General features: G+C 40.1%; 1 protein-coding gene across 2 annotated transcripts in view; it reads left to right on the top strand.

The window, feature by feature from the left end:
* Nucleotides 1-14,582, top strand: part of LOC143132392 (uncharacterized) — a 151,276-nt gene that overhangs the window by 75,098 nt on the left and 61,596 nt on the right. For both annotated transcript variants that reach the window (XM_076291874.1, XM_076291873.1), the window contains one exon: nt 11,378-11,551. In XM_076291874.1, the coding sequence (XP_076147989.1) occupies nt 11,378-11,551 (174 nt within the window). The remainder of the gene's footprint in view (nt 1-11,377; nt 11,552-14,582) is intronic.

The raw sequence follows: 14,582 nt of genomic DNA, 5'->3' as shown, positions 1-14,582 counted from the left end.
CGAGAGGAATCCCAGCCTATGAATTTAATAACAAAATAAATCATGCATAATTAAACATTACCTCGATTTAGACTACTTGGGTATGGCATAAGGCTTGTCTACACAGTGGTAACGAAAATCAAAATCTGCTTTTGATAGCCTACCGGTGCCGCTCCACAAAATGAAAAAATATCTTAAAGGAACCGTATGTAAGAAATGTATTTCAATTAATCCTAAAATGGCCCTGGTATGTCACTAGACATTAAGAAATGTTCATTTCAAATACTTATATCTCTGACAACAGTAGTCCAAGATATTGTCATTTAAAAAGTGAAGTTGCAGCCCTCAACTGATGTTGATGTTGTGTTTTATCATTTCATGTTGTGTTTTGGCCTGATGCGTCACCCTCTACCTATCTACTAATCACAAAGTCAGTAGTTTTTCGGCATCCGGGTTGGCAACCTCGAGTCAGGGGGGAGGGGGAGGGGATACACCACTCTACAGTAATTTGAAAGTGATTGCAGTACCAGTTTTGGCCACAATCTTACATATGGTTCCTTTAATTTGCTGTCTACGTTATTGTCAGTGTTGGGGGTAACGCGTTACAAAGTACAAATTTCAGTAATTCGTTACAGTTACTGAATAACTGTAACGTCCATTCCTGCATTACTCTTGATATCTCTAATATATTGACTTATTGTTTCCATAGGCATGCAGTGATTGCTTATTGAAAATATAGATTAGCCTAGACACATTATTTCATTGTAGAGATATGCGCAGGACAGAGCACACATTCTCTCCTTGCACCGCTCTCCCTCAAACAGGTTGGCTTCAGCCCGCCTCTCCCCTACGCAAATCAAAACAGTGTCTTGTGCAAGAACTGTTCATGCAGACTACAACTGGCGCAGTGTAGCCTACACAACTTTGTTCAAAATTGATGCATTCAAGTTAACTTTGCAAAGTTAGTGTTATAGCCTACTTATCACAACGTTGTCAATCGCAAACGCTAATTTATTCTAACGTCCCTATACGAAACTACCTGCTTCATTTGCGGAGGACGAAGAGAGCACCTTTTTGATAATTGAGCCAGTAGAGAAATAACTGTTCAGAATTAATCTGTAGCCTAGGGTAGGCTTCTGCAGAAAACAATGTTGTTGGCAATTTAATATTATCTAGCAACATTTTTAACAGGCTACACAATAGAGGCTTAGACATCTATGACCCACGTTTTGGTTTCGTAAATGAATTTGCCCTACTTCTTGACTGCAATGTAGTCAATTGACTGCTTGACAGGTTATTTTTATTTTTCTGTACAATAAACAAATACATCTGCTTTATGCCGCAGAATTACGCACTTGGCCAGCCTATAGAACGGGAACATTTTGGAGAGAATAGAGAATGTACGCACGCAAGAATCTGTAGGCTATTTGTGTTTTTTTTTTACGTTTTCTAAACAATAAAAACAGAAAGGATGCAGTAGGCAGCAAATGTAGAAGAGTAATTTCCAGTGGAAGAACAAAATGCTGAATGAAGCCCAAAGCTATGAAGGCATATCTGGCAAGTTGTTATTTTATGAAGATGTAAATGGTTGCGCTATAGGTCAAGTTTGCAAGAAGGAGACATAACGTGTGAACATGCCACACTATCCAGGGACGCGCTCACACAGCTGTGGTAACGGTGGCAGGAGGATTACTGTCAGTGCATGGCTTTATATAAAATTCTTCAACAGAAGCCTTATTAAATAAAGGCCTGCCTCGAATGCAGGCTTGCCCAAAATAAAGGCCTGTAGTTTGTGCAGCCTACAGTTGGTAGGCTAAATAACAGACCCGCCACAATATGCGGCATGATGTTTTTTTATGAGCAAGATGTTTTTGGTTCCCTACGCGCACTGCATGTTTTTAAATAACAATGAAATATCATCAGTAATATTCGACCATTATTTTGTGTAAATGGGCTATGCATTGGGTTAGACACCAGGGGCCATATTCACAAAGCCTTTTATCTTACCACTAGGAGTACTCCTAAATAGCAATAAAAGATTTTAGCTAGGAGTTATCTAGTTAAGTCTCTTATTAAGTTATTCACAAAGCCTTTCAGACCTACTCTCAGTAAGAAAAAATGACAACTCCTAAACTAAGAGTGAGTCTTTGTTGCTATGGATGATGTCATTACTCATGCACGAGCTTGACTGAAGTGACCACCTTGATTGGCTGATGATTGTAACGCAGGAATGATTCCAAACACCTCCCTTACGATGATCAGTGACAGGTCTGAGAATGCATGCACTACACAAGGACGGAAGATGAGGAATAACTGAATAAAAAGGCCTAGCCTAAATGAATCAAGAGTAAGGCAAAACAAATAGCCTAGTAGCCTATTGCGTTGGCCGTGATGCCCCTTTGAAAATCAGAGGTTTACAGGCCACTGTGGCCTTGTTGCCCTCTTCTTTCAATATTCTGGTTTGCGTCTGATTAATAGCGTATTTTATTAGCCTATGGCCTGTCAAAATAATCTTAGCATTCACAGCGCAAATTAATTTAGTCTTTTACGCAGTGTAGAAAGTGACAGCGCACGTCAAGATGAAAGTGCGTCCAAATTGACCCATTCTTCTCAGTTGAACTATTCGCGAAGTAGTGTACTCATCACACAGACATCACAAGTATCAGATCATCACATGAAAGAGCTTTTTCTCAGCTTTTAAACAATGTTAACCGCTAATTGCTGTGGTGAACAGTTTGCGAGACAAGTAAATAATATGATTCAATTTACTGTAAGTCGCATCAGTCAAAAAATGCATCATGAACAGAAAAAAAAACATATATAAGTCGCACCGGACTATAAGTCACATTTATTTAGAAATGTATTTCACAAAATCCAAAACCAAAAACAGAGACTATGTAACTGGATTATTGAGGCCAAAAAGATTAATGTTAATGAAGACGAAGGAGTGAAGGCAGCCAAGAGGAGGGCAGGAAGGTATATAAGTATATAAAGTATATATACTCTTTTGATCCCGTGAGGGAAATTTGGTCTCTGCATTTATCCCAATCCGTGAATTAGTGAAACACACACAGCACACGGTGTACACACAGTGAGGTGAAGCTCACACTAATCCCGGCGCAGTGAGCTGCCTGCATCAACAGCGGCGCTCGGGGAGCAGTGAGGGGTTAGGTGCCTTGCTCAAGGGCACTTCAGCCGTGCCTACTGGTCGGGGCTCGAACCGGCAACCCTCTGGTTACAGGTCCGAAGTGCTAACCAGTAGGCCACGGCTGCCCCCAAAACGGCCGTAGCGGCGGCCGGTGCATCAGGCCAGAGGTAATGGCAAAGCAAAAGATTCACTGAAATAAAATGCCATGTGGTACACCAAAATGTATCTAAAATGTGGAGAATACAATGCAATCAAGTATTTTGGGCGATGTGGAGTCACAAGCTGGCATCAGATTAAATGCTCACGAGAGAGAAAAAGATGCAGTTTTAGACGAGACTGAAGCAAGCCAGGCGATAGGCCTATAGGCCCGACGATAATTGTGAAGCAATTTACAAAAGATTCACTGAACAAAAATGCTGATATGATACATGAAAATTTAGCTAAAAATGTGGAGAATGCAATTCAATCAAGCAATTTGGGCGATGTGGAGTCACAAGCTGGCAGCAGATTAAATGCTCATGATAGAGAAAAAGACGGTTTTAAAAGGACGTGACCGAAGCTGAGGCAAGACAAGCAATAGGACTATAGGCCCGATGGTAATTGTAAAGCAATTTACAAAAGATTCACTGAACAAAAATGCTGATGTGGTACATGAAAATTTAGCTAAAAATATGGAGAATGCAATGCAATCAAGCATTTTGGACGATGTGGAGAGACAAGCCGGCAGCAGATTAAATTCTTGAGAGAGAAAAAGATGCGGTTTTAAAAGGACGTGCAGACCGAAGCTGCAGCAAGCAGGTGATATTTAGAAATTTATTTCACAAAATCCAAGACTAAGAACAGACAGACTATGTAACTGGACACATTGAGGCCAAAAATATTGAGAATTCTACAGGGAAAGTTGAAGACGAAGGAGTGAATAGTGGCAAGAGGCAAGCCGAAGGCTACTGACAAGGGCCCGGCGCTATTGTAAAGCAGTTCACAAAAAATTCACTGAACAAAAATGCTGATGTGGTACATGAAAATGTAGCTAAAAATGTGGAGAATGCAATGCAATCAGGCATTTTGGACGATATATTGGAACAAGCTGGCAGCAGAACAAATGCTCGCCGAGAGAGCGAGAGAAAAAAATATGCGCATTTAAAACCAAGGCCTAAATTTCAGCGCAGGATTGCAGGTATTGCGCATAAATTATTACTAAGTATTGAGCATACTAATAAAAGTCCCGCAACTCTAGCCATCATAATGCGAGAAATTCTCACACATTTTACAGCGCTGTCTGACATTAATCTAATAATAGAGCGGCCTGAATGCGGGACTATTGACTGGACGGACCAACTCTGACTTCAATTGAACCCCATGCAGAGACACATGCACGTGCGCAGGACCACTTTTTGGGTGCCTCTCTCTCTCTCTCTCTCTCTCTCAGCAGGATTTGTCACCGCTAAAGTCAAATTATAGCCTATAGGTGCTTCTACATCAACCGCTATCGACAGGAAAGGAAAACAAACGTTTAGCGATCAGGAACCGTCAGGTAGCCTATTTTGCAAACACAGAAGCATGAAAGCCTATAATATAACGTGAGAGAACATGGATGTGTTCTCCATTTGAGGAATGTTATAATCGATTGCGGACGTGAACAGACAGCTACAGACACGGAGAGCATATAAGGCCTACTTTCACTTTCTGTGCGTATTCACATGAAAGATAATTAGTAGCAAAACAGCGATCAAATATTACATGGCAGTGAGTTTTGTTTTTGTTTTTTTCATGCATGTCTAGATAACGGGTGAGGAATGTTTAGGGGACAGACTATCATAGCCTAAATCCTCAAATTATGGCTGGGCAAAGCACAGCACCTTTATTTGGACCATGGCTTATTTGAGTCAGCTATAGGCCTTTATTTCTTGCGTTTTACTGTGAAACATAGGCCTATACTTTTCGTTTGGAGCGGCATACCGGTAGGCTATCAATGGTTCACTATTAAGTTTCATGTATGAAAGAGTGTCGGGATTTCCATCCGCTTATAGCGAGATAAGGCATCCGCTTTCATTCATTCATGGAATGTGTGCTGTGCTGCAAGGGAAACCTTATTCCATATAGCTAAAAAGGTCTAAGATAGCCTAAATTTAGTTATTTTTTAAATTATGCATGATTTACTTTTTTATAAAATTCGTAGGCTGATGCCTGGCAGCAACAATTGTGTTTAAATTTAGGTTATTGCTTCAGCCTCTAGCTCAGACAGGGGCTGCGTGTGACTAGCTTGAGAGCAACGTGTTGGAGACTCATGGTTAGGGACGATGACTTTTCATTGGCAACAAGAATAAACCAACCAACAATATAAATTATTAAGAAGAGCTCTTTTATGAGTTAATTTGGAACAAAATTATACGGGCTTTTATTTGTCCGAATCTGAGGCCCGGCAAGGATTTAAGTATGCATGTGTGTTTCAGGCATAGCACAAGCACTAATCTCTAACTGAAAGTGCACAGGACTTGTGCATTTGAGAACGCTCTCTCAAGGCTGTAAACAGTAATGTTTCATGTACGGTTCATGTCAGTTAATATAAATTAACATTTAAAAACATGTTCAATTATATAATTTTTTCATATATAAGTCGCACCTGACTATAAGTCGCAGGACCAGCCAAAATATGAAAAAAAGTGCGACTTATAGTCCGGAAAATACGGTAATCATAAATTCTAGGTTCTGTCTCCCTACCCATTCATCTCGGTGGAATACTTCACGAACCCTTCGTTCAACATATGACAAACCATATATCAAAATAAACAGCAGACCTTACCGAACACAAAGGTGTAAAGCAGTCCCCTGCAGTTAGCCGTTCCAGAGTAATCCTGTTTTGAATTTGCAGCAAATTTCGACATGCATGTCTCTAACCGCCCATGTCGCAATATTGCGACAAGCGTCATTACTGAATGAAACAGACGATAGACGCGAGTACAGTGTAAAATCTCATTTGTACTCTTGACCACTAGTTGGCAAACACCCAGAGCTTCGATTCAAGCTCAACCTTTCAACGTTTTCAGGAAGCACGTGAAAAAATTTCCTCCATAACGCGGAAGCGATGCGGGCCATAGTTTTGCACAAATTGAAGCAGAAATACACCAAATGTTAAAAAAACGTGTGATGAAGTCTTGGATCTGTTATTCACCTATTCTGATTCTGAAGGAGAATATCTGCCTTTTGGAAAATATGATAGATCGTATATTGACTGATAGTCACGGAGCCTCTGTGAATGGAGGTGTGTCTGTTGGATTCAAGTTCAGTGTATTTGGTGAAGTTTGTTCCTCGGCATAAGCCAATGAAAACGGTAACAAATACATTTAAAAAGAGCAAAGTGTCTTGTCTCATTTTGGCAAGTAGCCGTATAATAAGTGGGATAATGTATACAACTGTCATTATCAGGAAAATAAGCCCCAACAGGACAAACTGGACCCCGATGCGAAGCGGAGGAAAAAGACACTTTGCATAATGTCTTTTTATGAAGTTATACATTATCCCTAATAGCTATGTCTCTGCGCACCGAAGCCATTGATTAACTCATTAATTAAAATAGGCCTATCAGCCATGGCAAATACAAAAGCAACAATCTTTATTAAAAAAAATCAGAGTATACTTTTCAAAAAATTATATTTTGCCGTTATTAAATTAGGCTACTTCCATGGGGCAAAAATGCATTTATTTCTTAACAGGTAGGCTACCTAGCGTCTTGAAACTGTCTTCTATCAACTTAAAGTCTGATCAAACTTGATTCAAAGGCAGTCCATAATTCAAATGAAATAGTTTTCTGACAAAAAAGTCTAAACTTCAGCTCCTAGACCATTATTCAAGTGCTTATCTTTTTTTCAAAGTAGCCTAGGCCTTTGAAACACGCACTCGGAGACAGTACGCACATTTGAAGCGCTTGTGATGTAATGTGATGTACAGTAGCCTATGTTATGCAGATATTTAGTAGGCCACATTGAAGCCATGATATGATTTCAACTTTGTGAGTCTCTCTCTCTGTCTCTCTCTCTCTCTCTCTCTCTCAAAAAAAAAAGAAAACACACCATATGGAAAACACACCATATCATGGAATTCATTACAGTTTTTCATTTTACAGTAGACCTACCTTGTTGACAGTGGCCTGGAAGTTAAGTTCGACATCGCGATAAAACTGAATCAAGTCAAACCTACGGAATGATTTGATAACGTGTTGGTCATTTGTGAAGAGACACATGGATTATGCTATGGCTTAAATTAAAAAACTGCGGTGTTATTTATTAAATATTTATAATCTAGCCTTACACTCATCACATTCTTTCTTCTCAGATGCACGCGCTATGCGCAAATACCCGACATCCGAAATGCAACTCATACAACATTTGTTTGGCTGTTAAAAATAAATATAAAATAATAAACAGTAACACAACATAACAATAATAAACAGTCTCAAATCATCTCAAACTATGTTCAAGTTGCATGTTTAAGAAACCAACTTTTAAAATGTTCCCCGAACCCCTGCTTATATAGGAGGTTTTACTTCTGGGCTAAAGCCACAAATGTTTTCAACTTCTAGCAATGCCTCTGATTATTATTAATTTTATAAGGTGCTTAGAGCTTAGAGCACAGAGGTTGATCCGCCGAGCTTCAACAAGTGAGGTATGATTAATTAAATGCGTTGACAGTTCATTGCTCCTGCCAAACGGATCACCGAACGGGCAGTCCACACCAGCGATGCCACAGCCAGAGATGTATATATGAGGCTCTATATATGGCTCTGGCCGCAGCAGACTTAAGCTGCCACCTAGTGGCGACGGTTGTAATACGTTTCACATAGCTGCGTGAAACACGTGGACCGTGAGTGAAACGACCATTTCGAAATAGCACCCACTGTAGGCAAATGGAAAAAACACTGACATGCTTTTTAATGAAATTTCATTCGAATGCCTGAATGTAAGGATTTAGGAAACACAATACCAGCTTTGGTTTATGGTAAATGGCGTAGTAGATAGGCATATATCACTGATCTGGAGATCTTTAACAGGAAGACTAATTATGCTACAATAGCTTTTGGCCACATTATATTCAATTTTGACTACAAAACTTTGATACAATACTCAATGCTAGAAAGTGTATTATGTCTCTGCTCTATTTTCATGTAAGTTGCAAGAATCCATGTCGTTCTATTAAATGTTGTTACATAATTAAATAGCCTTCCAACAGGTTGAAGCGGCGCTTTGCTACTAACGTTATCGAGTGGTTGAGTTTCTCTCACGCAGACGTGCGCATGCATTGAAAGAACACTCATACCACCACTTAATTGTATGCCTCTATGTTTGATGACACCAAATTAGCAAGTATTTCCTCCTGATTGCAGAAATGTTTTTTCTTGTCGGTATGCGTTCTTTGATCAATTGCGCAGCAAATTATCAGACGAAGCACTGGGCATAATTTCACTCTGTGGCTCCACGGACCAGCAGTGTCCGCAGCCCATAGTTTGAAAAAGGCTGGCTACATATTAACCCTTAGAACCCTAAGCTGTTTTTAGGGCATTTTCACTACCTTTATTCATAAGGATTTATTCTGGTCATTGTAAGTGCCACACACATATATTATATATTGTTTTTTTCAGGAGAGTTTAGGCTATTCGGATCTGCCATCATTTCATGTATTAATACTAGCATTGATTTTATTTAGATTTTTAAAGAATTAAAATATAAAAAGTGTATTATAAAAATGCTTATATTTCGACATGTATCTCACCACAGCAAGCTCACAGCTCTACATGCATTTCATGTGTGTGTAGGGCAGACTGTCCTGAATCGGGCAATATAATTGGCATGTTGGAGGGATACTCTGGGGCTGAGCAATTTACAGAAATATTTGCTGTGTGATTTACGGAAATAAATGCTAGTGATGAAAAATGACCTTTCTGCGCTCCATATCTGTGACACGAACTGATCTGACCTGACTTGACCCGAGGTTGCGTGTTAGCCTGCGTGCCTGTGTGTATGCAGTCATAATAATTCTCAACTCTTTACTGCATTGCCATGAACAAAGTAAAGGCAAAAAAGGTGTTTATTTGTTGAACAAATTGGGATGCAATGTGAGCCTTGAATTGGATGCCATGCAGGAATTTGCTAGGATCTCAAAACCGGAATATGAACATGCTTTGCCATAGAGAAACACATGATAGCATTGGATTATAAACATGCTTTGCCACAAGAACAGACAAAAACGTGGGGTAAGTCCAGCTATATGAAGTTATTATTTTGCTGTCACTTCGTCTGTTTTATAACCCAGAAGGATGTACTTGGTATCAAATGATAGCTCTGAGTCTCCTCTTTCATCTGACATGCGTGGCATATCTATGCGATCACGGGTCCGCGAGTAATTCAAACGAGAGTAATGAGTGTGCAGCGTTGGTTTGTGTACATGACGTTATTATTTTGCAGTCACTTCGTCTGATTTTATAAGCCAGAAGGATCGATAAACATGGTACCAATGGATAGCCCTGTGCCCCCTCTTTCATCTGATATGCTTGCCATATCGATGCGATCACGGGTTCGCGAGTAATTCAAACTAGAGTAATGTGTGTGCAGGTGAATGCAGAGAAGTATAGACTGTAAATATGATGCAATTTGATTTAATTTCATGATTTTTTTAAATTTTCATACTTGATCGTACAGACAAGTGTGTAGTCTCGTTGGAAAGCCCCACTTCTGCTCTGTCGTGCAATAAAGGTTTCATCTCGCTGCGATGAACCATTCTGGAGCAATGTAACAGAGAAGAAAGGGTGTGTTTTTTGACGCACTTTGCGTCAATCGGGTTCTAAGGGTTAAGGCTTTTTTACGTTTGGTTTTAGCCGGGTTTTCACCTGAAAGGTTTTTATAAAAATCTGGCACCCTACTGAACGAAGTTAAAGGTGCGATTTGTAGGATTGTTACCGAACGTTCTGTAGGCCAAAATCAAAACACTGGTGAACGTTCTCAAGACTACCAGACGCGAGCCTCTTCTGGGTTGCCAGATGTAATGAAGACTTAGCTAACGTTAGTTGACCTGCAGCTGCTTTAACGTTTCTCCAACCATGACCCACCCCCTACACATTACGGAAACAGTGAAAACAAAAAATACCTCTCTAACCAACATAACATATTTAGCTGAAGTTAGCGATGCAGATGAAGTTTAGCCTATGCTACCTGTTGTGGAGAAATATGGCCAACTCTGCGTCAGACTTGATATTCTTCGTTTGACGAAGACGTCACCATATCAGGAAGCTCCTCCGATGTCCACTTAATTTGTTTCTTGTTTTAATTTTGGAAATTTGCCTGCCTCTCGTAGGCGTTCATGACTACAACTGACAGCTGTTGACAGTTGGCCTTTGCTAATTCGGCAACCCAAATAGGAGGACGCGCTAGCCCATTATTAATACGCTATTCTAGAATGAATCGTTCAAAACATAAACGAAAATTCCAAGAGATTCCGCCCCGTAACTCATTTTTTTTCATGGGTTTTACGGGGTTTTACGGGTTAGAGTAATGTTGTCAAATAACCCATTACTTCAATTCATCGTGTTTCCTTACTCTCTGACAACATATGGTGATAATTTTTGGAATGGTTACAGTTTATTTTCCATTATTTCCTACATACTGGACCTTTAAAGTGAGAGAGCATGCCATTCACACAGACACCAGAATGAACAAGTTCACAGTAACGTTCATCAGGCAGTACAGCATGTTCAGTTTACGTTCACCCAAAATATGAACGAGGTCTTGAACTATCGTTCAATGAACGCGTTCAGCCACAACCCCCTCTCTCTCATTGGATCACTAACAGGACCATGCTCTGAAGACTGCATTATATGCATCTCATGCAAAACTCCATCCAGAAGTGTGTGTGTGTGTGTGTTAATTTAGTTTCTTTGTGTGCATAGGGTTTCTAAGTCTTAGAACTCAGTGAAAAGGAAGAACAGTCTTATGCACCAGTAGGGAGAACAACAGTAAAGTAATGAATATTGATACAGTCTTTAATTTAAAAGGAAAACATATCAAAACATTCATATTTTCAACAATCCCCAATATTTAATTTCTAGTTTATTAATGAGAGAAATATTTTCCTATAGGTGCATCATCAAGGAGAGCTGAACAATCAGAATACTCTGAAGTCTTCATTTTCTGCCGTGTCGTAATTCTACATATGGAGTCAGTAATGGATGCCACTCACCCCACCCCACCTCTCTCCCTACAGGCTTAATAACAACAACATAAGAGAAGAAGGCTGTGCTCATCTGACTAAAGCTCTCACATCAAACCCCTCACACCTGATAGAGCTGGATCTGAGTAGGAATGAACTAGGAGACTCAGGAGTAAAGTACATCTCTGATCTGCTGGAGAATCCATACTGTAAACTACAGAAACTGCAGTAAGTAAACTGATGAGTGTATGATGTAGGAAAATAAACATAAATTAATAGTCACAATGACAGCACAGGAAATTCCAGTATAGATGTACATATTCTATACAGCACAGCTTTACCGTAACATGCAATTAAAGAAAATGCACATTGATAGTACCAGCTGTGTCTTCCAGAAACCTTTGGTAGCATTTGCATCTGAGTTTAAAACACAGAATGTTTCTCTTTCTCCTCTCTGTCTCTGTTGGCCTGTTTGACCCCCCTCTCTCTCATTGGATCACTAACAGGACCATGCTCTGAAGACTGCAGCATACATCTCATGCAAAACTCCATCCAGAAGTGTGTGTGTGTGTGTGCGTGTGCGTGCGTGTGTGTGTGTTCATTTAGTTTCTTTGAGTGCATGGGGTTTCTAAGTCTTAGAATTCAGTATAAAGGAAGAACAGTCTTATGCACTAGTAGTGAGAACACTTTCAGAACATTACAACAGTAGAGTAATGAATATTGATACAGTGTTTAATTTAAGAGAAAAACATATCAAAACATTCATATTTTCAACAATTGCCAATATTTGCTTTCCAGTTTATTAGGGCCTGAGCACCGAAGGGCGCAAGGCCCTATTGTTTTTGTAAGGATTATTATTATTAGGGCCCGAGCACCGAAGGGCGCAAGGCCCTATTGTTTTTGTAAGGATTATTATTATTATTATTATTATTATTATTATTATTATTAGGGCCCGAGCACCCGAAGGGCGCAAGGCCCTATTGTTTTTGTAAGGATTATTATTATTATTATTATTATTGTTATTTCACTTTTTTGCTTTCCTGTTTTTGAGGTGGTTAACATGGTCGAAACCTCTTGAAATTTGGCACACACGTCAGGTGTCATGCATCGCAGTTAGGTACAAGAGCTTGACCCCGGGCGTGGCCCAGGGACTCGCTAGCGCCTCCTTAGGTGACTGATCTCGTGGTTGGCAAATATTTTGAGGTGGTTAACATAGTCGAAAACGCATGAAATTTAGCACACACATCAAGTGGTACAGTGAATAGACAGGGATAAAAGCTTGGCACCGGGCGTTGCCCAGGAACTCCATAGCGCCCCCTTACGTCACAGTGACTTGTGGTTGGCATATAGTTTTAGATACACACACCAAATTTGGTGGGTGTATGTAACTCCCAAAAACAAACAACTTTTGTATTAACATGCCATTAGCCACGCCCACAGGAAGTGAGGTAATTGAGATTTTGTGCGTTGTGGACATGATCAATTTTAACGTACTCCTCCTAGACGGTTGATCCGATTCATGTCAAAGTTGGTATACATGATGCCGAGATGTTCCTGATTATAAATTGTGAAGTTTTTTTTTGATATGTTGTAATTTGACGAAATGGCGAAATTATTAATTTTAATACCCTTCCACATAAACAATAAATGTGTCATAATTCACCATGCATGGCTTGAAATGTTTTAAATTTCACAGGTCATTGAAGACCATGTTAATGATAATATCCACATGCCCATAATGCATGTTTGGCATAGCGCCACCAACTGGCAACAGAAAGAATGACAATTATACTGATGTCACATGATCAATTTGAACATACTCCTCCAAAATGGTTTGTCAGATTCATTTGAAATTTGGCAAACATTATGCCAAGATGTCGCTGATGTTAAATTGTGAATGGATTTTGGAATGTTGTAATATATTTGATATGATTTTAATATCTCACCACATAAACAGGAAATGTGTCATAAATCACAGTGCATTGAATGAATGGTCTGAAACTTCTCAGGTTAATAGATATCATGATTATGATGATATCCAGACACCCAATGGGCCTGCCTGGCATAGCGCCACCACCTGGCCAAGCAGGAAATGTGCCAGAAATGGACAATGCCTTAAGTGATTGATCTGAAACTTTATAAAATATTGGATATCATTATTGTGATGATATTCACGTGCTTAATTCACAGGCCTAGCATAGCGCCACCTTCTGGCCAAGCAGGAAATATGCCAGAAATGCTCTATGCTTTGAATGACAGTTTTGAAACTTCTCAGGTTAATAGATATTATAATTATAATGATATCCAGAGACCCTATGGGCTTGCCTGTCATAGCGCCACCATCTGGCCAAGCAGGAAAATGTGCCAGAAATTGGTAATGCCTATATTGGTTGATCTGAAACTTTGCAAAATATTGGATATCATTATTGCGATGATATTCACATGTGTAATTCAAATGCCTAATATAGCGCCACCATCTGGCCAAAAAGTGTATCAGAAATGTTCTTTGCTTAAAATGAATGGTCTGAAATTTCTCAGGTTAATATATATTATGATGATGATGACACCCAATGGGCCTGCCTTGCATTGCGCCCCCACCTGGCCAAGCAAGTACATGTGGCAGAAAATAAAATACAAAAACATATAGAACACAAATCAAATATGTACATTTCACAAACGCACCACGTCGGTGCTTTGTTGGATTCCGACATGTCACGGGTTGCGGCCCGCAGGTGCTCGGGCCCGCCATTGCCGCTTGAAGCTATATTTAGGGCCCGAGCACCCGAAGGGCGCAAGGCCCTATTGTTTTTGTAAGGATTATTAGGGCCCGAGCACCGAAGGGCGCAAGGCCCTATTGTTTTTGTAAGGATTATTATTCTGTATTATTATTGTTATTCCACTTTTGTGCGTTCCTGTTTTTGAGGTGGTTAACATGGTCAAAACCTCTTGAAATTTGGCACACACGTCAGGTGTCACGCATCGCAGTTAGGTACAAGAGCTTGACCCCGGGCGTGGCCCAGGGACTCGCTAGCGCCCCCTTAGGTGACTGATCCCGTGGTTGGCAAATATTTTGAGGTGGTTAACATAATCGAAAAGTCTTGAAATTTGGCACACACATCAAGTGTCACACAAAGCAGCTAGGTAAAAAAGCTTGGCCCCGGGTATGGCCCAGGGACTCGCTAGCGCCCCCTTACGCCCCCTTAGATGACTGATCCCGTGGTGGGCATATACTTTCAGCTACACACACCAAATTTGGTAG

Source organism: Alosa pseudoharengus, unplaced genomic scaffold (assembly GCF_046254945.1).
Source record: "Alosa pseudoharengus isolate Yale_2024_CS ecotype anadromous, Long Island Sound unplaced genomic scaffold, YU_APseudo_1.1 YU_APseudo_1.1_scf_19, whole genome shotgun sequence".
Classification (NCBI taxonomy): domain Eukaryota; kingdom Metazoa; phylum Chordata; class Actinopteri; order Clupeiformes; family Clupeidae; genus Alosa; species Alosa pseudoharengus.
Note: the sequence above shows the minus strand (reverse complement) of the source record. Positions and strands in the feature narration are given on the sequence as shown.